Source organism: Plasmodium malariae (genome assembly GCF_900090045.1).
Source record: "Plasmodium malariae genome assembly, chromosome: 4".
Lineage (NCBI taxonomy): Eukaryota > Apicomplexa > Aconoidasida > Haemosporida > Plasmodiidae > Plasmodium > Plasmodium malariae.
In genome coordinates, this window is record NC_041778.1 from 52,442 (window position 1) to 80,418 (window position 27,977).

At 19.0% G+C, this 27,977-nt stretch overlaps 2 protein-coding genes and 2 pseudogenes across 2 annotated transcripts, besides 2 other annotated features; 1 reads left to right on the forward strand and 3 right to left on the reverse strand.

Moving 5' to 3' along the window:
• Positions 1-2,132: 2,132 nt before the first annotated feature.
• Positions 2,133-2,974, reverse strand: PmUG01_04011150 (annotated as a pseudogene).
• Positions 2,133-2,974: a sequence feature (Plasmodium exported protein, unknown function, pseudogene).
• An 8,207-nt stretch (positions 2,975-11,181) lies between these two features.
• Positions 11,182-12,083, reverse strand: PmUG01_04011200 (fam-m protein; the record flags this gene model as incomplete). The annotated part of the gene is made up of 2 exons (XM_029003105.1): positions 11,182-11,868; positions 11,997-12,083. 2 exons carry the CDS (start codon positions 12,081-12,083, stop codon positions 11,182-11,184), a joined length of 774 nt encoding a protein of 257 aa, XP_028859572.1.
• Positions 12,084-15,044: 2,961 nt separating this feature from the next.
• PmUG01_04011300 (STP1 protein) lies at positions 15,045-17,564 on the forward strand (the record flags this gene model as incomplete). The annotated part of the gene is made up of 4 exons (XM_029003106.1): positions 15,045-15,065; positions 15,197-16,097; positions 16,266-16,351; positions 16,440-17,564. 4 exons carry the CDS (start codon positions 15,045-15,047, stop codon positions 17,562-17,564), a joined length of 2,133 nt encoding a protein of 710 aa, XP_028859573.1.
• A 7,507-nt stretch (positions 17,565-25,071) lies between these two features.
• Positions 25,072-26,117, reverse strand: PmUG01_04011350 (annotated as a pseudogene).
• Positions 25,072-26,117: a sequence feature (PIR protein, pseudogene).
• Positions 26,118-27,977: the final 1,860 nt, after the last annotated feature.

Sequence of the window (27,977 nt, forward strand, 5' to 3'; positions counted from 1 at the left end):
CTTACATTTTCTTATATTACAAATTATTATTTATATAGACCATATAACAGCACACCTTAATAATTAGTACTATATCTTAAACATAATTCTTATTTATATGTATTATATAAAGGTATATACTTTTATTTAAATAATATTCCTACATTCTAACTTAAATAATTTTTTTGGTCATATTTGTTAGTATTTACTTTCCCTTTTATTATATTTTTAATGGTACATTTATCAAAAATATCTATAATGCTCTAAATTAAGCATATTAAGCCAAATCAAAATATAATCTATATACAATTTTAATTTTTTTGTATAATATATAATTTGATCTTCATTATATATATATATCACATATAAATTGTATTATTATATAAATACATTTCTATATATTTATTGTATATACGTACACATATGAATTCATACATTTATTTATTAAAACTCTCTAATATTATGTGGTTTCTTATATACATAATCCTTTTTAATTATTATTTCTTTTTAGCATGAGCTTCATAATAAAAGTAAATATTTTTTCTAACCAGTAATATTATTAATGTTATATAATACTGGAGTACATACTTTATTTATTTTTGATATTTCGTTTAAATATAGTTGATATTATGCTATATATATTTTCGTATAATACTTTTTTCCCCCATTGTTGTGTTAATTAACAATAATTCAATGACATTTACTATAAATGTTCTACGTCTTTTCAACTATTCTCTTACTACTAATAGGTCTAAAAATATATATCAACTCAAATCTACATACTTCAGTTAATAACGAAAATGAGTGATGCTTCAATTTCATTTACAAATTTTTTTAAAATGTCCTATTTTTCATTTTAGTCTAGTACTTTATAGAGATTTATATATTTTAATTAACCTGAAATATTTAAAACGTATTTAACACAGTCATATAGCTTTCACGTTTACATATATTAACTAATAAAAATTTAAAAAGGAAAAAAGAAGGAAAGTTTAAATAATAACAGTTCTATCATAAACTGTATAATTCAATATATATACACAGATAAATGTAGAACAAACATAAATAGAATAAAAAATTTATTCACTAAATATTACATCTTTTCAGTATAACCAAATGTTATTAATTGCACTACTTCAAAAATAATTAAATAAAAAATAAATGTAACATTCTAAGTTATACTGTACAAAGGAAACTAATATTATCTAGAAGCTCTAATGTATAATAATGCGTTTATATAATAATATTTATAATTCAATAATAAAATCTATCAGAATAATATTATTAAAACGAATAAAACAATTGTATATCTTTCGTCTTGTACTATTTAAAATGTTATAAATGTTTTATACCTTTTTCTGCCTTATAATAAAATTTTACCATTAAACAAAAAAATTATTTTATTATAATAAAAAGGCTACGAAGCAAAATAAATAATAATTAATTGTCACATATATTGTTTGAAATTACTTATATGGTCTAATTGATTAAGTATCACTGGTTTTCCTTTTTTTTTTAAATTTATTCTTAACTAATAAAATTAATTTATTTTTTAAGTAAGAAAAAGTAAATGTATAGTAATAAGATAGATTGATCTCGTAATTCACTTATTTTTTATATACAATATATGAATATATGTACGTACTTATAACAATGCACTTACATGCGTTCACTTTGTGTCTTCGTGTGAAAAATAGGAATTTTTTATACCTAATTAAAAAAAAACTAATTATACTTTTTTTAATTAAGTTGGAAAATAGTAATTTAATAAGAATAAAAGCAAAAAATAAAAAAAACTATTTTTTATAGTTACAAATATAAATTCTTATATATATAAAAAAAACTATATAAATTGTGCTTTATGTATTTATTTCAAGTTAGATTTATTATTCAAAAAACTCCAGTTATATACAGAAATATATATATGAAACACAATGTTGTGTTATACTTAAAAAATACTTTAAAATAAACTGCGAAAAACACTAAAAAATTCAAATTAACAAAAAATTAAGATAATACATTTGTACTATTGTCGATCAAAAAAACTTGTCTCCTACAGGTATATCTATGAAATCTATGAAAATATATAGTTGCTTGTTTTTTGTGCATACAAATTAGGAAATTTTATATTTTAATTGTTGTAAAAGATTACTTCAGTTAAGGAAGTCTGTGCTGTGTGACGTATTTAGTTTTTCAAGTTTTACTGTTTTTCTGCAGATATATAAAAGCCCTACTACAAATATAATCCAGAATATAATAATTAATAATGCAATTAATGGAATGATCTTCTTTACATATGCTGTGTATTCATTAGAACGTTCAATAAATAATGCTATCATAATTGATACTGGAAATACTAAGTGTATGATATATATAAAATTAAAAATACCTCCTTTTCTATATATACAATTCGTTAACTTAAAATCAGCTCTTTCAACTTCCACAACTTTCTTTACATAATTTTTATTATTTAATATACCTTTATCAAAATATATTTTTACTTCAGTGTATGAAAGATATTTAATTTCCATAGATTCTTTAAATACTCCTCTATTATTTATTGAACTTTTACATTGTTTTTTATTTTTTTATTTGGTCTCATTATTATTATTACGTATATCTTTTTTTTTTATACAATACACTATTTGGTACTCCTCTTTTCATCCTTTCAATATATGAACGCCTTTCGTTTTTATGAACTACTACTAATCCGTAAATTCTAATTCCTGATTTTCTATTATCTCTGTGCTTATTATCCGAATTTTTATAAAAGTTACCCTGAAAAAACCATGTAAATATTCATTATTTACAAAAACAAGTAATATCATAATAACAAGACGTATCAATAAAAATAAAACAATAATAAAAAAATTAATAACAAAAGTGTCTTTAATTAATATTGACATACCCTTTTACTACATAAAATGACATCCTCATTTAAAAGGAAAAACGCAAAAAATTTAATAAAAAAGAGTAACCTAATTTTCTCTATCATACTATAGATTTTTTATATTCTAATATGTCCTGTTATAAACAAATTAATAATAATATAACATCCTTCTAATAACAAAGGATACTATATTTTTTTTTATTTTTTTTTTATAACATTTTCCTAAAAAAATTAATAATATATGTATAATGCATTTTACAACTTAGAAAATGTAAAAGAACTCTAAAATTTGATTATTAAATTTTGACCATCATAATATAATTTATAAAAAGAACAAACTCTAATTAGAGTAATACAATTTGAATTCATTTATAAATATTTTAAATATATAATTTATTTGATTGTATTGAACATTAATTCCTTAATTTATGAATCATTTACTAAATAAAATAAAAAACAAAATATATGATTTCTTAGTATTTTAAAATATTCAGATTGAATAAAATATATAATTAACAAAATATTAATAATACATTATTCTGTATAAGATATAAAATAATTGCAATTTTTAGTGTTTTCTCATTAATAATTATTTTTTCTGAAATAATACATTTTGTAACTAATGATTATTATTTTTAAACAGTGCTAAGTACCATTACAATATATTAATTCTAATAATAAGCGAAAAACAAATAAATGCTTGAAAATTTTTTGTTAATTATAAAATTTGTATTTTTTATGATTTGCAGTATATTTAAAAAATAATATTTATAAGATTATGTATAATATAAGAAAAAATTTATTTTTTAAATGCAAAAAAAAAAATTGTACAAAAAATAATGTTATTTATTTACTTTTATTTATGTTAATTTGATTTACAACCCAGCATTTGTAATATGGCTTATTTAGTTACTTTTAATATTTTGGACATTTTGTTTATGTCATTTTTTACTCTCATAGAATATTTCTATAAAGTACAGAACAATATATTTAATATTTTATCATAATATATACATATATATATTGTTAAATAAATTATAAAAAATATGCTTACTATATAAAAAAATCTTCGTAAAAATTTTATAATAAATACAAATTTTTCGTTTTGTCAACATGCATGGTTTTTAAACATTTTTTTAAACCTTTCTTTTAAAAAATAAATCAAAATTCCACTGAATTATTTATTTTTACCCTAAACTAAGATATAGTATACAAATAGCTTAATTTTTTAGTAAACATTTTATTTTTTTCTACAAAAAGTATATATACAATTAGGGAATTGTATTATTATTATTATATATATATATATATATATATATATATATATTTATATCGTTTACATACATTTCTAATTAGGTCTTTTTTATATTTAATATATAATATCATTAATATCACCGAAAAATAATAAAACAAAATAAATATAAAATAATATTATATTTTAATTTATATTGTTTTGTGATCATATTTACACTATATATACCATTATATAATCTAAAAGAAAACATGATATTTATATAAATATAGAATTATTATAGGTTCTAATATATTTCCCTTATATAATCAGAACAATTTAATACATAGAGCAACCTAAGTTCTTGAATCTTTAAAAAAAAAAGTGTTCGATTTTATTTCCTTTTTTATAATTTAACATATAATATATATGTTTTACTTTTTCTAAGAAGTTTCTGTAATACAATTTTTACATGTCTTCTAAAACACTATGAAAAATATAATTGATTATATAATAGTCATAAAAATAATTGTATAAGACAAGATGGCAATAATTTTTTTATGCAAACGCAATAGGGTACCATTTTAAAAATTTGTTAACGATTAGCACTAGAATACTCAATATAAATAAATCCAAGTTCCTGTAAAATCTACTTTCATCAGTATCAATCAACAGAGCAAGGAATAATCATGTTACTTGTTATGAATATATTAATTTCCATTAATTAAATTATCATTTCTTACCGGATTTTTTTAATTTTTTCTTTTATTAACACTGTAAATTATTCAAATTAAAAATGTGAATGGACATCTACAATCTCTCTATCTTAGTACTACATAAAATTAATATTTTGAAGTAGTATTTTATTTAAATATATTCAATCTTTCTAAAAGTTGATTTACTTCATTTTAGTTTTTTTGTTGCATTCATTTAGAAAAAAAGTATATACATTGAAATATATAAAAAAAATAAAGAAATATCTGTAGATGGTGTTGCAAATAATCAGACATATTCTAGTAACTAACGAAGTTGTATAATGTATCATACTTTACAAAATTATAATTTATAAATTGCTATTAAAAGATATATTTGTTCATATGAAATAGAGCTATGAACAAATAAATTAAAGGATATTTTAGAAAAATACAAATCAAAATAAATGTAAGAATAAAAATGTTCACTAATATAATGACAAAAGAGATAATATACAAAAGACTATAATCCTAACAGTACTATAAAACGTTTTTAAAAAAGAAACTAGTCAACGTATTTAGGTAGCTAAAAAAATACAATATGAAATTAAAGAATAATCATTTTATTGAAGTTTATACATTATGAATAAGATATAATGTAAATATAAAATTGCATTCATATTAAATATATAACAAATATTAATATTATAACTCAAGTTTAACATAGGGCATATAATATTTATTATGAGAAATCATCCATATAATAAATATAAATATATTTAAGCACAATTCAATAAATATATATGTATAACGTTATCACTATGCATATTAAAAAATAAAAATTTTAACCTATTTTCTAAAAACTAGTAATAATTAAAATATGTTATATATTAATGTAGAATTAAAGCAAATATAATAAATTTTATAATATAATAATTAATATAACATATATACGATAAAACGTGCAATCAAATTTTAAAAAATCAATATTAGAACTGCAGAGAATTATATTAAACATATTATATATGAAAAGAAAAAACGTAATTCTATAGGATTAAACGATATGAAGTGAGCATAAAAATATTATCAGGCACATTGCATTACAATAAAATTCATAAATAAAATTTACTTCATATTACGAGAAACAAAATATGTAACAAGTTCTCTATATAGTATTATAAGACTCTATATTTATCTATGTAACTAAAAGAACAAACATAAAACATTTTTATCATCAAAAATAAAATTACCAATTTACTTTGAAGATATTTTATTCTTTAAAGAAGTTTTTTCTATTATAATAAATATATAATTATGAAGTCAATTATGAAATAATATGCACAATAAATTTAAATTTATGTGCACCTTTTTCTAATAATATACACCACAATACCTACTTTGGGAATTTATACATATTAAATAAAAAAGAAAAAAATATAATTAGTTACTACAGTATTTTTTCTTAAATAAAATTATTTTTAATTATATTTCTTTTATTTTCCTGTGATACATTTAAGCCTGTAACATTTCTATTAGTTTATACTATGTTAATAATTTACATACTGTACAAAATAATTTTAATATTGTACGTTATTTTTTTAATAAATAATACACTATCGATAAAACTTCAACAATTTGTATGAAATGTTATTAATTTTGTATCACTTACAAGTAAATTCATTGTATAAACTTCAGCATAAAGCAATGATTTACATAATATATTAAAACAAAATAATAAAATATATATAAACAAAAAAAAAAAAAAAAATTTCCACGTGTGTACATAAAATAGTAAATAAATAAAAAAAAAAAAAAAAACTATATGTAAAAAAAAAGAAATATATGAAAAATAATATAATTAAATAAAATATTTCATATAAACAATATAACACACGTTCCTTTTTTTTTTTTTTTCTTCATATTATCTTAAATATTACTATAAATTAAAAAGAAAAAATTTCAATTAAGTGCTCATTTATTCGTATAAGCACAACAGCAAAATTTGTTATAAAATATTATTATTATTATCATAAGAAAGAACATAATACAAAGATATATATGGAAGACAAAATAAAAGTAAACACAATAACGTTATCCTTGTACTATTGAAGTACCCTTTTTTATTTTTATATAAAAATAATAATATTATATTTTTTATTATTTATATACTCACTAAACAGTTACATTATATGTAATAGGTACTTGGTAAATGAAATAAGCATAAGAATATTTATTAAGTATATTAAAATATAATTAACTAATAAAAATAATTTGTTGAATTTTTCATTATAATAGTAACAACTGATCCCTTCATATATAAACGAAAAAATTTTAAAACAAGCATGTATGATTCAAATATATATAGAATTCCTTTTAATAATTTATCTTATAAAAAATATAACATTCTATACATCGTTAAATTATGAGATATAAAATAAAAGATGATGTATAAATTCTTATATAAATTTTTTTTTTATTTTTATATTTAAATATTCAATAAATATATAAAATTTGCATTCCATATTTTTACACAGTACACAATCTTCCTTTTGTGTATTATTGTACAAATACCTTTTACATAGGAAGAATTCATTTTATAATCATCTTCCATTAATGATCAAAATATGTAATTTAAGTTATTTTAAAGTCCCCAGTTAATACTTTAATATTTTGCAATAAATATTCTTCTATCTCCCTAATTTGTTTTTTAACATGTGGATAACAGTTCTATGTAAATATAAAATTGTTCATAATTAACTGAACAACAAAGTGAATGAATGAGATTAATAGATATGTATATATTGTATTAATATATATAAAATTAATCTATTTAAAATATAAGAAGTATTTTCAATGTTTGTTTATTTTAAACCATTTTTTGAGTATTTAAATAAAAAGGAAGAATCTTAACTGTATAAAATTTTAACATGTTTTTAGTTTTTAATTTTCAAATTTATTCTTTACTTTTTTAGTTATATTTCTACATAAAATATTATATTTGATTTTATTAGAAATTTCTGTTTTCCGTGGAACAAAATAATATATTACTTGTATTAATATATATCACATAAATTATATGATGTAATACAAATTTTTACATCTACTAATTAAAAACATTTGGATACGCCACATGTTGATACTTTAATAAGAAATTAAATTGGACATATTATATAACACTTATGATGGTGCAGAATGCGTTTTAAAAGAATAACAATAATTTAAGTCCGATTTATATTTTTTATACGTGTATATGTACCAAAATATTCATATAAATGATTCTTATGAATTACCACCAAAATATAAAATATAACAAAATAAATCAAATAAAATATATTTTTTATTTAGCAACAATGATAATTCGAATGATCTTTATTAATAACTGTAATGATGAAAAAATTATGTTTCTCTTGAAATACTATTATCATTATCTCTTTTTGTGCAGAGTTATATGTGGCATGCATTCAGATATACTAATATAGCGTCAAGATTCCTTGATTATATACTTCAATATAAATGTTTATCGCTCTTAATTCAGTAATTCCTCATTATATTCAAGAGTATAATGGTTTAATTTTATGCTCAAAATATGTTTATAGAGTGCTTAATTGAGATGCCCATTTTAAAACGAATTATTTTTATTATTAAACATATTTATATTGAAAGGTCCACCAATAGTACTTATAAAGCAAAAATTAAATTAAAGAGCCATTATTTGTAATATACAGATATTTAACTATTATAATTGTGTAATTAACCATGAAAATATAAGAAATGTTTACAACATTAAGAATGATATGAATGGAGCTTCTTATAGCGAAGTAGAAGAGGTATCTGCATAAATACATAATTTTATAAGGAAAACTATAATAATTATTTCTGCATTCACTGTCAAAAATGTAACTACCCTAAAATGATAGAACTATAAAGTTCTTATATATGTTTAAATAATAATAAAATTTTCACTAATTATGGTTGATACATTTTAATACAAAAATTTCTGAAAACATTTAAGAAAAAAAAATTCTTAATATTGTGATTGTCCTATTTTCAGAATTTTATTTTATCTCCAGTTGCTGGCATAAATTAGTTAACTTAAGAATAATTTCATGCTTACCTTTTCATTTATATAAGTTTTTTCTAAGATTAAATGAAACTTATTTGTTTATAACAACACATAATAATTCAAAATTGTTTAGTATTATCCTTTGTTAAAATCATATATCTAGTTCCACTTATATAAATTCCTTCAATATCTAGAACTTATTTTTAATGCTAAGCCTATTATTTCATAAAATATACACTTCATACAAAATTTTTTTCAGTAGTACCTAAAAATTTATAAAAATTGTGAAAAGAACGGATAGATTAAAAGAATATTAAATATATATATATATTTACAAAAATATATTTCGTCTTTCTAAGGACAACAAAAAAATATTATAATCACGGTTATAATATGGTTTATAGTAAAAAAATTTGTAATATATATTATTGCGAATTATTGTCCAGATCCATAATAAATATGTATTGGTATCATAAAATTTACCCCATGTCTGTTTAAATAAGTACTGAATAAAATAACAATTGTTCTGATAAAAATAATAATATATTTTTTTTTTATTTGAAAATGCATTAAAAAAAAAAAAAAAAATTATCACAATAGAATTATTCTATATGTCTACACATAAATATGATGCTTACATAAAAATAAAAATTTTAACTAATTATAGTAATATATAATATTATCAAAAAAATATATAAATACTTATTATTATAATATATGTTAGTAATTTGTTCACCTTTTTCATGCAATATTCTCTATATATTGTAGTTTCATTTTCAGTATATCATATGCATTCTTTTACAAAGAATAAAATATTCATGAATTATTTTATTGATCAAACATTATTTTTTAAAGTACATATAAGTCAGATAACGGAAATATATATTAATACTACATTATCATTTTAATTTGGATCTATGAAAAAAAATATTTAATAAATAAAAATTTAACACGAAAATATACAAGCAAAACAGTTAAATGAGAAATATATACATTACATATATTTAATTAAACCTTATAAAAAAAATACAGTAGTTTTTTACATTAACATAATTAACGCTTATCTAACCAAAAAAAAGCTTTTTTTTATTTATGAATTAACTATATAATAATAATACATTTATTTCAATTATATTTTATTTAAAATATGAGCATTATAAATAAAAATAATTTAGCGATTGTTATTATAAACTATATATATTTTATACTCTTTTAAAATGATATTAACTCTTAATTTATTTATAGACATAAGAAATAGGACATATATATATATATATATATATACTTATTTATTTTCATTCCTATAATGATAATTTGAACTTTTAGAGACATGCGCATATATAAAATTTCATTATTAAGAAAAAGAAAAAAAAAAAATTCGTATATTTTATATATTAATATTTATTTTCATTTAATACATTCAATTTATCTTTTGTTCATGTAAAAAATAAGAAACAACATATTGTATATTTATTTGTAAATATTCAATACAATATATATTTAAATATTTTTGGAAAATTGTATAAACACCCGAATTAGATGGAATAATAAAAAAATTAAATGCCATTAACTCTTCATATAGCCATGAATATTTATAAATCTAAAGTTATTAAATAATTACAAATAAAAAGTATTCAATAAAAATATTATTTTATTAAGCATTCACATATTCCTTTTTGATCAATGCAATATGGAAAAATGTGTGTTAAAAGGATTTTTACATTAAATATGCTTTATAATTATTATGTCATAATATATTTTACAGAATAAATATTATGTTTTTATAATATATATATATGTTAACGGAAAAAAGCATATTCATTTTATTATATTATATAGAAATAAGACACATACACTTTTAATTTATAAGTAATAACACATTTTTTTATTATGTGATTGAATAATCTCTTTACAATAGAACACGAAAAAAGATAGAAAAATACTCTTTTTATTTTATTTACAAATTACTATGATTTAATTATAATTTGCGAAATATGCCATTAAATGTTATGTTCAACATGAAAATTTTTATTTTCCTTAAAAATTTACTCAAAGACACGAATATATATTAAAATATAATATTTAATTAAATAAAAACATATATTATAATAAAAATACAAAAACATTAAAACATTAAAATTTTCCATAAATGAAAAAACAAAAAAAATATTTTTTATATTTATATGTATCAGAAAGAGTAGGTATATGTGAGTGTATTTGTGAAATTTAAGCAATTACTGTAATGTATAAAAAAATATATATCTAAAAATATTACAGATATTACTTCTCATTAAAGACTTCCCTAATCAAATTAGCACTTAATATATTATTCATTTAACTGGGCCCTCAATTTAATATTATTATATTTTTCTTTATTTTTAAGGATCTTAAAAGTCACTGTAACAATTAATATAACTATTGCAATCAAAATTACACCATATACCATATAAAAAAAATGATGTCGAGCGTTACCCATTATAGCTATCAGTGCTTTTTCCCACCATGCATCTAACTTCAGTGCCTTATAAAATGCACCTCCTGGTTGTGGTAAACAATTATATTTTTGTAATATAGGCATTCCTATTCCCACCAATAAAATAGGAAGAAATATATAAACAATATAACGGTATTTTCTAAATTTTAGTTTTTTTGAAGCTATGGTAGCAATCATCCTATTTTTTTTAATATAATCATCATGATCTATTTTTTTGACCCATTTTCTTTCATATTGGAAATGCTTTCCATCAAAAAATCCATTATTATAATCAATAACTTGTTTATAGTATTGTCCCTTTTTTAATGAACTTATACTAGAATTTTTTTTTTTTCCTTTGGCCATTTTTGCATCAGTAGATATATCTTTTTGTTCGCCTTCACAGTTATCTTCCATTGTTTTTAACCATATAATATTCGAATTATTATTTTTTTTACTTTTTGCTAGTAATCTACAAATTCTTGTATTTAATTTACCGTCAAAGTTGTATTTTTCATCAATGTGTTTGTTAAACGTACTCTGAAAAAAAATAAATAAATTTTTGATATTAAAAATAATATATTATGCAATGGAAAAAAAAAGTATTAAAAAAAATAGAACAAGAAGAATATGTATATTACAAATATCCTTAAAAAAATTTATTATACCATATCATTGCAAAATAGACATGTCCATCTTATAAGGATAAAAGTATAAATTTTAATAAATAATAGTGACATTATTTTTTCTTCCATAATATGTATCTTTAATTTAATAGTATATCTACTGAGAAAATTATTAAGAAAAATATAATATACTTTTAATGATGTAAGATACTGTATTTATTTTAAAAAGTTTTTTCTATTATAGCTTCATAAATACTTAATACAGTTCATATAGCTATAACATATTTTACGTTTTTCGTAAAGAAAAATAACTTTAAAAATTTAATTCCACAGTATTAATCTAATTTTTATTTTAAAAAAGCATTTCTTTAAAATAAAAAGTTTTATTTCATTCATAATCATACAAAACGCAAAATATACTCAATTAATATAGTACACTAATCAAATAATTTTGTTATTCGTACTTTTCATTATGAAATAAAATAAAAGAATATATATACAATGTCTTAAATATTTAGAATGTATGAGCTTTATATACAACATAAAATTTTCAGAATATATATTTAATGCTCTCCTCTACATATTATGATAATAATTACAAACTTTAAGTATGCTATCATGTAAATAATTCCAATTTTATAAAAGTTATATTTTATAAAAACAGGTAATTATCGTTAAGAAATATTAATTATTATTTCATAATAATGATGGTAATAATAAATGAAAGAAAGGTATTTCGTTCAAAAATTTTTCTTTGTATTAATTACAAGTGATTTCGTTAGTACTTATTGTCCTGCAACTTTTTACTGTCAATAACATATATATATAATTAAATTTATAATGTACTACTAATAGTTATTAAAGATATGTAATTTTTAATTAGATCCTAAGGCTACTTTTTTAATTTTGTATTAAATTCATGAAAATATAAATTTTTATTTAATTATGTTTTATATCATAATTCTTGAAAATTATAATTTTTATTTAATTTTATTTTGTATCATTATTTATAAACGAAAATTCTTCATATGTATGGACGAATTTCATTTTTTTCTTTTCATTTAAATATATATAATTAGAACAAATATTAATATATACAAAATAAAGGATTAACAGTACAATTAGTAAAAAATATTACATGAAATTGAAGTAATTCAGAAATATTTCAAATGAAATAAATTTACAAATAAGAAAAAAAAATATAAATTTTAATATATATGTAACAAATAAAAAAGATCAACAATGTAATTTAAAAAGATAAACAATTTTGTAATTTTTTTATTTTTTTTTACAAGTTTTATATTATGTTATATATATTTTTTTGCACAAAAGTAATTCAAGAGCGTATATTAAAGGCATAACATAATGAAAAAACATAAGCATATAAATAAATAATACTATATTAAAAACATTTTTACAGTTATAATTAGTTATTTCTTATTCTTTCTGTTCCTTGTGCATTGTAAAAGGAACAGTGATAATTATATAAATACAATATTCTCAAAAATTGTTGAAATTGTATGAAATATAACGTTATATATTTGTTCCCTTAAAAAATTATTATACTGCGAAGAACATTAAAATATTTTAAAAAATTATCAATTAATATATATATATATTTTTTTTTTTAAATAATATATACCTTAAGCACTTGTTTCAATTAAATAAATGAAATTGGAAAAAGATTAAAAATATTTACAGTATCACGGAATACTCTATGTTGTTGTAAATATATTAGAATTGTTCTTTATTATTATTTACGTATTCATTTTTTAAAAGTAATATAAATTAATACGTAACTTTCTTATTTTGCATGCAGAGTAAATATATAATAGTGTCTTTAAATAGATTTTCTCATAGTTATGAAGTACAGTAAAAACCAAAAAATATATAATATGTTATTAATTTATTTATTCTTATATATATACTAATAATTACAGATATATAACCATAAAATTTCACTAATTTTTATACTATTTAATGTAGTATATGATTCCATCTATAAGAAATGATAATTTTATTTTATTACAAAGTTACCATTTACATTTCATTTTCAAACATATAGAAGTATAATTAATTTTAATATAAGTATATCCAAATAATTTTTCTTATTTTGTGACAAGTTAAAAAACTTATTTTCATTAATTAATATATATAAATATATATTTTGTTAATTAAAATTTAGAATAACTGAAAACATTCCAATTCATTGTGGCAATATCCATATACAGAAGTATATATGTATATAATAATTTATACTATTTTAAAAATACTAACAGATATATACCATAAATATTTAATATTTAGCCAATTTATATATATATTCAATGTTAAGTGTCATAATGTTATTTAATAGCATGTACTTTCAAGAGCCCAAGATACAATATATAATAATTTATATAATGTTAGAGTTCATTTCTTCATACGGTGTATTAAATATAAAAAAATATTAACAGTATAATTATAACAGTATAACTGTTTATATTATAAATAAATAACGAAAATTACAAAGTAGAAAAAAAAATTCGATCACTACTGATAATTATTTGATTTATAGTTTATATTATTTCGGATAATCAAAAGAATAAAGGAATTATTTTCATTATTACAAGTAATAATCTTTATATATACATATGTCCTTGTGTTAGGAAAAGAAAAGAAAAACACACACACACAATACTTATGTAATGATATATTTACATGATAATGTGTACATTTCCTATTAATGTTACTTATATGTAATTTTGTATTGATAGCTATTTGTATTTTTCTGTATAAAGGTCACATTAATATTACATACAAATATATCCTTAACTGTTTTTTAATATAAAAATGATTATGATATATATCCAGTTATAATATATTTATGTAAAGTATAAAAAAGATAACAATCATAAAAAATAAATATTTATATATTCAATTAGTTTATATTCCTCATTAAAAATCCTATGTGGTTTATAATTTTATAGTTTCTGTTAATTAATAGACATTAATTATAAATTATACTATTGATAATTAAAAACATAAAAATTTTAATTTTTCATTCAAATGTTTATTTTTAACGATCTATAGAAATAATGTAGGGATATTATGGGAGGTTCACAATCTATAGTAATATTAATTATTTTTTAATATAACTTAATTTGTTATTAATATATTTATTTATAATAAAAAAAAGCGAAAATACAACTAACATAAAAATTAATGCCTATATATTTCATAATTATTTTTTCTGAATCTAGTTCTCAAGGGGAGAACATGAATTATTGAAGAGTTGGGCTAAGTCACATAATATAGTAGCTAAAATAAATTATATCATAAGTAAAACTAATTCCTTAAGTAGAAGGGGTATTAAGAAATATGATTTTAGAAAAGAATGCTTACATCTAGTGAATTTTCTAATTAAACAAAAGAATGCACGTCCAAATATTTTGTCAGAGAAAAGGTGGGAAGCACTACTTAGAGAATATTTAAGTACATATTTTAACAATCCTTCTATACATGGAATATGTCCTTTTATATTAAAGGAGCAAGAAAGAGAACTTTTAAAATTATCATATAAGGCACAAGATTTCTGTAAAGAAAAAAATGATCGGCTAAAATTGCTAATACCCTATAAAACAGAAAATAAAAATTCATATAAATGTAACAATGATCCTAAATGTATAACAAACTTTAAAGAATATAATGCGTGGATTATAAATACAAGAGAAGGTTTTTTTCGAAACAGAATCTTTAAGATATCCCAAGCAATACCACAAGAAATCGATTTTTCGAGAGACGAATTATGCGATGTATTCAATGATAAAACTTTTCATGAACTCGTAATCGAAGACTTGGATAAAAATGTATACATTCAAGATTCGTATCAAGGACATGAAATAATTACAGAAAATGTAGGAGAACGAAATTCAACAATAGATTCACATACACAGGAATATAAAACTGCTCACGAAGATGAATCTCACTCATCTGATACATCTGAGCAAGATCCAGTACCACAATCCGATACTTCTGAAGAACAAATGTTAAAAATTCAACCTGAAGATAAGTACTTAGAACAAAATTTATTATTGCAAGTTCTTAAACAATTGGAAACTCCTCAAGGTACAATAAAACCTTTACTTGAAGGCATATACTTAAGTAAAGTTAATTAATCTGATTTGTCAAAACATAACGAATCCACTATTGTTACAAATTTGTTGGTTGTCCCTGCATTCCCTATAGTTACATATGCCACTTATGCTCTTTATTTTCCTATTTTTGAAATAACTATTTTAAACAATATACATATTTAAAATGTACTTACAGGTCTACATGGAAATATATCTATTACATACGTATCATTTTTTTTAATAATTTTTCCAGTTGTTATACTCTTTTTCCTTTTTATTAAAGTAATATAAACCTTATGTATTAAATATATATTTAACGTATGATTATTGTAATAATTTTACTTACAAAACACTCTTTGCTCTATTGCAGTACGCTTCAAAGATGATGTTTAAACAAAAGAAAAAGATAAAAAGAAGACATTTGAAGTTAATGAAAATAGTAACACCTTCACTTGCTGATGGAAAAAGTAAGTGTTTAACGCATACACATATAGAAGATCCCTTATATAATGATGAAAAAAATGCAAAAAGTGTAATATTACGTGAACACAAAATGAACAAAAACATAAAAACATCAAAGAGAAAAAAGGACAGAACAAAAACTATTATAGAAATACATATGCAAGTGCTTGAAGAATGCAGAAATGAAGAATGGGAATCCAATAAAGGAGAATTTTTAAAAATATGCTTAGAAGTGTTTACTAATGAAAAATATAAAATTTATCCTCATTTAACAAACGAAGAACTGATAATGGAAAGTACTAAAAGAATGAATGACGCTGAACTACAAAAATTGCTGTGGAATAAATGGGTAGAAAGACATGGAAACCTCTTAGAAAAATTGAAAAAAGAGGATTGGTTTATCAATTTGAAAAATGAATGGAAAAAGGAAAAAGCTTACATAAAAAAAATGGAAGAATTAAAAAAGAAATCTTCTAATGAAAACCACAACTTTTCATTTTTAGAAAGAGAAAAAGATATATGGAAACAGTGGATATTCAAAAAGGGTACTATTATAGAACAGTATTTGGAACAGGAATTGTTTAAATCATCGGAAGAGAAGTTGCAGAATATGTTATATAAGTTCGAAATTGAAGAAACTATAAATGACGTAACATTAATAAGTATAGAAGAACTGCAGTACAACAAATGTTATCAAGAATTCTATAAATACGTAAAAACAAAAGTACTAGCAAAACTTTGTATTCTCGTATTTATGATGGTATTAGAAGAATGTAAAAAAGAGCGCTTTATAGAAAATAGTGAATCGTATTTTGATAGTTCCATAAATGAATGGAAGAGAGAAGCAAATTCAACGAAAGTATCAGAAATTATAAAAAGCACAACTAATGTTAAAGGGGACATTTCGGAAAATAAGGAAAATACTGATCATATAGAAGAAAACTTTAGAAAGGATATAGTTCATTGGATAAGTGAAGAAGATAAATATATAAATTTCATAGTTAATAATGAGCAGGTTGACAAATCTTCTTAAATAACAGAAAAACATATTTTATAAGTTCACGGTAATACATCCAAAATATAATCTAATAATATATAATAGAAAACATGTTACCAATGAAAAATATTTCTTAAATACTCTGATATCATAAGGGAATAAAGAAGAAGAAGAATATAATGATTAATATAAAAGAAAACAAGTTTCCTAATATATGATGAATGAAATTCAGAATTTTAAAAAATGTTTTCAACATATATGATTTTTTTTATTTCTGTAGGAATATCTACAAAAAATTTTTATTAATCCTTTATTTAATAACAATAGAAATATGTTAATCCATATAGAAAAAAATCAATTTTTTTGTATTAATTAATGATACCAATTTTCAAAATTTCTAAGCAGTATTTTTTGTTTGTATCCATAATAATCAATATCTTCAGTAAAATTATAAGGCATGTTAATTTTATAACTTATAATTTTAAAATGTATATTAATTTACTATATGTATATATATAGATAGATTAGATTAATATATAATATTGAAAACTAGGTTTCCACAATAGTAATATTAAAGACAACATTGGTACCATAAATAAGAACTCTTCTATTATATATGTATTATTTATTAAATTTTTTTTTGTTTTTCCTATATAATCAATTTGTTTAAACTTCCTTTATGTAATTTTTCTATGAAATTTCATAACTATATATCATTATGCTTTATCTTAAGCGGATTAAAATTTTAGAAAGATTAATAATAATAGCATATATAATGTATAATAGAAAAAAAAATATTACGTTCCTCTATAATTTATTTTTTCTTCATATTAAACTGCAAAGTCACATTATGTTGAAGATCATATTTAACATGTATAATCCAAAGGAAATTTTAAAGAATATATTTTTAAATGAATAATACGCAATTAAAAATTAATTATAATTATAATTATACTATTATTAATAAGATGTAAAGCATAATATATATATATATCATAAATTATTTTGTTTTTTAAAGATATAATACACTTAATAACATTATATTATATTCCTTATTTTATGTAAATTTTATTTGTAAAAATATATGTTTATATATCTTCCATTCATATCTATGTGCTGCATACATAAGATATGTTGTTTACATTATTTATATGTGACACATAAAATGAATAATTAAAATACTTGTAAGTATTGGGAAATATAGTTATTGTTCTTAAATTATTTGTAAGGAACAATTATAAAAATGGAAATAGTTTTAGTATATATAATTAAACATTTATAAATATATGTATTATATTTTTTTTATTCGTAGAGTATGATAACACGAAAAAATAATATTTATTCATATATTTTCTATTAAGGTTGATAAAATATTTAAGAATTAAGATGTAAAAAACAGTTATATTAAAATTTCTTATTTTTTTTCCGACAAAAATTTTTAAAAATTTCATATTATATAACTAAATTTTTTTCTTTTTCTATAAATTATTATATGGAATATAATTGTATAGGAAAGAATAAATAATATTAAATTACTTTTTATAATTAAATATTTTTATTACATAGAAATTTAGAGAAAACATAGATGTAACTTCTATGAAATTCTTAATAAAAAAATTTTTGTACAAATTTATATATCTCATTAACAATAGAAAAATATAGCACAATATTATTGCTCCTTCAAATTGTGTGTTATAATTGTTCTTTCTACGTAGTAAATTGCACGATTGTTATTTTCACAGTGTATATTTTACAAAATACTTGAATTCATCATGATCATTAATTTCATTATGTGTAAAATATATTTCTGATAAATTTAGCCCTCTTATATATTATGACGATTACGTATATTAGTTATATATGATGATGAATATAAGTGATTATAAATGAACATAGGGATATAGTATAAAATGTAACAAACAGTAGGTCATTGCATATTTCTAATTGTAGAAATTCTTTAATAACTTATTTTTATGTTGATTAAATTTTTTTAAAAATGAAATATTTACGTATACATTCATCTCAACATCCCATGTGTAATAAAATTAAAACTTGAAATAATTAATAGTTTATATATATATATTTATATTATTTTAAAGGATCTCAGTATATATAATTTTTTACCCCATTCATGTTTGTTCTAATATTTACTAATTTCTTAGTTATGGTGTTCTTAATGTATTATAGATATAATTGTTCATTAAATTAAATAATTTATTTTCCACATAATTCAACATGTTAATTTTATATATATATAAAATTTAGGATTACTGTAACATTCATAAGCTAAATTTTACCATCATTAGCTATTTATAATATGATACATAGATTAAGAACTCATAAATCTCATTACAATAAAATTCTATTTTTTTCATATTATTGACATGTAAAATCATATAGTAAATATTATACAGAGCTATATTAAAGAATATAAATATACTTAAATTCGTTAACAATTTGTCCTTATAGAACTTTACAAAAAATATTTCCCCATATTGTACAATTTTATTGTTTTTAAAAAATAAAAATTTTGTTCTCATTCGCATATGTATATATTCATAAAAGAAGGAAAATAAAAATAGTAATTTAATATTTATTATAAACAATAAATGTAAAGAATATACAGAAACATTTTCTTTATAGATATATTATACGGAGGAAACATTTAATAAACTATAAATATGCTTATATTTACTTAATAAATTTAATTAAATATTAGTATATGAATGAAATACGAAAAAAAATTATTAACATATTATTAATAAGGTGTAAAAGAAAAAGTATAATTTTAACGACCAATACCTTATTACACGTAAAGTTAATACTTTTTTTATTTAATAATAATCTTATTTTATTGCTAAATCATTTAAAATAGCTAATAATTAATCCTAAAGAATCATTAAAGTTTAAATTAATTATATACAAAATATTCTATGATATTTTTAACATTTATATATTTATTACTTTTTATTACTTTTTTTTTTATTATATGTTCTTATTTTTATCACAATAATTCAATAAATAAAATTCTTCAAAATATTACTTTAAATATTATTTTATATATTGCATTATTAAAATTTTTTAATTAATATTAAAGCAGCAAAATACCTGGGAACCATGAGTAAAATTATGTTTTATTTAATTAAAAAAAATAGAACTTTAGTTTATCTTATATAACAAAACATTAAAAGTAACCAGAATAAAAATATATTTTATTATTAACACGCCATTATATATTTTTACTTATAATACATACATAAGTTAATACCTTATGTGATTCGAATGTATTAATTAAATGTATTTAATTAATTATTATCATTAGTATATATTGTTGTTCAAATTATTATGTTTTTTACAAATTAATTAAAAAAAAAAATTTATAACAGAGTTTAGAAGATTCCAATTTATTTTTTATTATTTTAATCGTTAAAGAGAAATGATAAATAATATTTTTCTAAAGACTAACCCATACCCATTATGTCACTTAATTTTATTACATTTTATTATTTCTAATAAATAAATTTTGACACTTTATTATCAAGTGTACTTAATGAATAAATTTGTTTAAAGTAAATTATTTACAGTCGTTTTTCTTCTAATTATAATACAATAATTAAATGCTTTTTAAAATGCCATTATATTTATATTATTTTATATAATTATAATTATATATAAAATTTTCAGAGATATTTTTATTTAATGCCTTTTTTCTATTTTTACCTCTTAATGCATGTTAAAATTATCTTAAACATGGGAGATCTAAGTAGTTATAAATTTTGAAGTAATAGGATACAATAAAAAAAAATTATTTCATATATTACATTGAATAATACCAAAAAACTATAATTCTAAAATTTATATTATTACAAAATATTTAATATCTCGAAATAAATTCAATACTATGGCAAGAGAAAGTAAATTTTACTACTTCATTAGAGTTTTTTCATTTACGTTTTAAGTGTAGATATGCCAGTATTCCTATGAGGTTGTATAATGAACATATAAAAGAAATTTAATACAAATATTGTAATAATAATCATTTATTTAAAAAAAAATATATATTTTATATATGTGTAGACATTTATATGTTTTTAAATATCTACTATAATTTTTAGAAAAATACCTTAGAAAGATTATATATCAAGAAAATTAACTTAAATAATACATCAGATAAAAGAGTATGAAAATAATTGTATGCAAAAACGCACTCATAACCGTAGCATTCAGAAACATCTTCATTAATAAGTATCGAATACATTTAAAAATACATGTAATTCATTCAAGGATGGTAATTTTTATAGAACAGAAAATGAGAAATTAGGAAAACCATATAAAAAAAAAAAAAAAAATGTCAAGAGAAAAAAATTAATCATCATTAAAATGTAATATCTCAGAGGAAATAAGTACAAATTTTGAAAATTAAATATGAAAAATAAAAGACATTGTAATTAAAATGAACCGTAATTTAGACGGTATACTTAACGGAATAATTAAAAACATTTGCAAGTCTCTTAATACATTTTAGCAAAAAAATATGTCGCAGCTAAACTAACCCCACAATTATTGTATCCAGTAATATTTCTTCCTCTTTTAATGATTTCCCTTTCGTTATTTCCTTTATACTTTTTTGTATCCAAAAAAAATGATTATTTAAATAAGTTTGAGAATTAGAAGTCAAATTAGCATTAGCATATATACTATATATCTTTAGGTTTATTCTAAAGAATGATTAACGTAAATATTTAAATTATATGCAGTTATTATAATTTCCATGAAATTTTATATATTTAGAAGGATATAAAGCCTCTATTATATATGTAATCATTAATTATATTCTTTTCAATTTTTATCAAAAAGAATAAGCTGAATCTTGTTCCTATATCCAACTATTTTAAATAGTTGATGTATATTTTTTATGTCAATTTATATAACTATTATTTCATAACTTTTATAAGATAATATATATTTTTTATTTTATTTTTTTTATTTACATATTTAGGAAAATCTCTTATATATCTTTCTTTTATTTATTTTCTTAAAGATTCATTTTAACTAACAGTTTTGTTGAGTTTTTTGCTTTATAAATATTTTTTTCTTTCACACTTATTTCAATATATTTGCAAATTTTTAACGATATAATTATATTAGGTTCTATAATTATGTTCTTTATGTTAATTTATTTCTTTAGTGCGTATACTTATTTTTTACATGTTAATTAGGATAATTTACCTAATAAAAGCAGTATAATAAATGCTAAAGTTTTTTAGTTAAACATAAAAATTAATTTCGTAACAATTTATGCATAATAGAAATATTATTCACTTGAAAATTCTTATTTTTTCAAATGATTTACTTTTTTTTCGGAAAAAAATTTATAAAGAATAGAATTACTTCTTTTATAGCATAAACATATACATTATAGTGTGTTCATTTTCTAACTATATATATTTATATAAACACAATTATTGTTTAATTTTGCATTTTATATTATTCTATATGAGAATTAATTTTATATTTTATTTATTGTGCTATTCTTTTATGTTTAAATTTCTTCTTTTCTATATATTCCATAAAAATATTCAGTATTACTGTAGAATAATATTAATAGGTACCTTTGCATATATTTTCCAGATCGTTTTTTTTTATTGTAATTATATACGTGCTCATTTTTCAAAATGAATTAGTTTGAAGAAATTATGTCTCTTCTTACCATATTAGAAAAATTATTAAAGTTAAAATATGACCAACATTGTATGAAATATCAACATACTGCTTATATAAACAACAATCCAGGTAGATTAATAAATATGTAATATTGAAAATGTAATTTTCCTATTTCGAGATCTTATAAGTAACAGTTAATTGCGTTTTAACTTAAATCGTAAGCAGAACAAAAAATATATTAACGAATAATATTAGTAAGATAATAATAAAACAATAAATATATAACGTTTTATAATATAATTATGTTATTTCAATTCAGCTTTTACTTTATTGTCTAAAACATATATTTGACATAATGTATATATACCATGATTAAACAATAAATTAAACTAGACATTAATAAATATATAGACATAAATCAATTAATATTGCAATAAATTCAAAATTGAGCGTCATACCATGAATAGCTGAACGTATTATTTTTAAAAATAATTTCAACATATTATCATCATTATTAAAGCTATAAATAATTCAGAAGGAATATACTGAATATCATAAAAATGTTAAGGTACTATTCTAAAAAAAAAGAGTATTACTTTAATATATAGTATTATTTTTCATATATGTTCAAAGCAAATCAAACATAAATTTGATCGTTTTCCACGCTTAATTAAGAAATACTACTTTGTTTATTACTACTATTTTTTTTTTTTTTTTTGCAAAAATATTATCATTTATTCAACTTATATAAAATAAATTCCTTTTATTTATTATGTATATATAGAAGAGATGCATTATATAATAAATAAAAATACAAAAAAAAATAATTTTAAATTACAAATTATTTTCCATAAATATGTCAATTAAATATTAATGCTATTTCTCGTTTGGAGTTTATAAATATTTATTTCAGTTGTTATTATATAATTCTCAATGCATTTAGCTTTCTATATTTAAAAAAATATTTTTTCTCAATTTTTTAGTGTTTAGTTTATTTAATATTGGATCTTCAACATACCCAGAAATAATAAATATTAGATATCCATTCACTTTTATTTTATCCTTCTAAATGAAGAGTGTGCATTAAAAGATTTTAATGTACTTCAATTAAATTGTTGTGTAAAATGTACTAAACATATAAGCTTATCTTTCATGATATATAATGAAAATTAGAAATTTCTATCATTTTCCTAGCTAATCAATTAATACATATTTATTTTTACCAATTCAGAAAGAAATATATATTTATTATATTTTATTAATATATAATTAATATATCGTTTTTTTAATTTTCTCGTATGTGATGGATCTTCATGCACCTTTCATTATTATGTTCTATGAGATCAATATGTAATTCATATAATCCCATATTGCAATACATAATTTTTAAATTTACAAAAGATTTTATACAGTTCCAAATAGCAAAAATATATAATGATTTATTATAATTTCTACAATTTCAACCATATATATTTATAGGTACATAATACTAATTAGAAATCTTTAAATTAGTAGGACTTATAAAAATATATATATATATATATAATATCGTATTTTAGTGTTTAATGATATATTTAATAGGAATTGATTCATATAAATAAATGCGCATTTTCTCATTATAAAAAATAATATTTTATTTATTTAATATATGTATTAAACAAAAAAAAAAAATAATAATATATAAATATAAATAAGTGTATAAGATTCAAATTAATAATTACAATTTCTCTAACTTGTGTTTATTAGTTTTTTTGTTTTACTTAATTCCATTAATTCCAGAGAAAGATTTATATGTGTTTTAATTATTCTCCCCAAAGCATTCTATTACATATGTAATATTTTACCAAATTTATTAACACAATATAATAAGTTAAATGAATTATCGTACATTCCCAATTAATGTTTCAAGGTTGTCCATTATAAAATCTTCATAAGTATCCATTTGGATCCAAAATCTTATTTTAATTTTTTACACGAGATATCTTGTATATAAATAAAAGTATAAGAAACATAAAATTGTTATTTCGTAATAATATTCTTTAAATTTATATAGATTATATATATGTATGCAACCTATTTATATTTTTAAATGAAAATTTTAATTACTATAAAACATAAAAATAAAATGAAAACCACTTCTGCAACTAAAAATCCAAATATTATAACTTTGCAGAAAAGATCATCTGATCTTTTAACTGTTCGTTTAAATGAATTTTTATTTTTCTTTATAATATCATAGTCAATAGTTAATTACTCATTTATCTTTTTCCAGTGTACACTGGATAAATTAACTGTATAATTTAATTTAGATAGGACAGAATGGGGAGTATATATTTTTTCACATTAGAAGTATTTTTGACACACGTTCAAATGATTTGCTTTACGAAAAACATAATTACAGCATTTCATCATATACATTTCATATATAGTTTCAATATATTTAATATATTCACAGTACTAAGGTTATTTATTGATAGAATAACTGTTTTTATTCATAATGCGTTTTTAGAATTTATAAAAATAATACAAATTTTTTTATTTCTTCCAATGATCAAAAGAACCATTAAAATAAAATATGAAGCTTTTACCTACAAATTCTTGAAATTCACAAATAATTTTATCATTAAATCTAAATTTATCACATGTATTGTAAGTTATTATCCAATTAGTGGTAAATTTTTTAAATAATATTTTCATATGACTAGGAACAGGAATAAAAACAAATATCGTTATTTTCTCATACATTACTGTTTTTATTTTAATAATTATTTAATTTATTTACAAAGCTCTCACAAATTTCTGCTACTTCTGTTCAGTTTATTTTAAAATTATTCATCCTTTACGTATTTTTATCTGTAACTGTAACATAGCTTTTATTAAATTTATCGTAATTTTTATATTCATGTAGCACTTAAAATATATTATCCTAAATATTAGTAAGAAGAATTGATATATTTAAACACATATTTTTTTTTTTAAATAATTCCCATTCTTAAAGTGATGAAAGATGTTAAAACAAGCTATTAAATATGATTTTAATAAATATACAAAATTTATCAAAGCATAAATTCCCGTGGTGTTCGTTCTATTTTGAGACAAACCAATTAAATTAAATGTCATTATTATGAGCATATAGATATGAATTTATTTTGAATAATAGCACATAATATTTTGATATATTATTTGTCGCTCATAATATTTATATAAATGGTATAAGTAATTGTTATTATAAATTATTCTTTAATTATAAAATGTGGATTATATTATAATAATTATTTCACCAAAGCATAAAAACTAACATTCATAATGTTGAGAAAAATAAATTAAATATTAGTTATCTAGCACCCGTAATAAAATGAAATTTAATATTAAAATTTATTATCTTTTAAATTTTAATTTTATAAAAATTCAAAGTACATTTAGCGATACATAAAAAAAAAAAAATGTATATTATTTTCATATTTATACATCTTATTCTATATTAATATGTTTGTAAAATCATCCATTTTCATTTTGAAAATAATTTTTATATAAAAATATGTTTATCATTAAATATACTTTATTGTGAATAACTTGAGTCTCATTTTCTAATATATATTATAAATATTATTATAATTTCTTTCTATAGTAATTTTATTAATTCATAATTTATTTTATTATTTTCATGTCAAGGTGTATTGAAATTTTAAAATTAAAAAAAGAAATAAATGAAAAATGTTGCATATTATTGAAAATAATAAATTATTTACACATTATATTTGATAAATAAAATATAATTTTTTTTATAAATGTACAAAATAAAAAATCTCATTTATAATGTTATAAAAAAAAATGATATGTGCTTTATATTATTCTTCAAGAAAGTTTTAATTTTATTTTTTTAATTGTTACATTAACACAAATGTGATATACTGGGTTAGAAAAATAAAAATTTTCATATATATATATATATATATATATATATAGATATAGATAATTTTATAGTGTGTTATAAATTCATTGGGATATAATTATTTTAAGAATGCAAAAGTTCTTATTTTTATAAATGTTATGAAATAATAAAGAAATTTTTTTTCTTGATATTCAACACAAAAAAATAATCTTAAAAAATTAATATAAACTAAAATGAATTTAATTGTAAGCCATATATTCAGTAAAAAATATATTTTCATCAGATATATATAAAGATAATAATTATCATTTCTTCTTTTATATAAAACAATTTATATATATCCATTATTATTTCATTTGTTTAGACTCTAATTAGCAATAATTCAATTAATACATAATAATATATATAGGAAAACAAAAACGTTTTTCTACATAATTATTTATTTATTTTTTTTATATATGTTTTATAGTGGAATATCTTCAATCATTGTGTACCAGTATCAATGTTTTAAAAACATTATGGTGTTAATATATATTATTCTTATTATTTTATTTAATCATCTATTTAATAATTTTTTTAACAATTTTCAGGATATAATAAAATAAAAATTTAATATATACTGATAAAATCTTTTTCGAATGAATCATTTGTGCTATAAAATAATTTTATAATATTTTATTATTTTGGGGACAATATCAATTTTGATATAATGAGAATTATTTTTGTGTTAGTATACATAATATATATTATGAGATAATAATTATATATGAGAATGCACTTATAAAAAAAGGATTAATAAGTGCACACTCTTATTCATAATTGTTTTATCAAACTTATTGCTCATATTATTATTTCATATAACTTTTTTTCAAGATCTTAAGAATGTACAATAT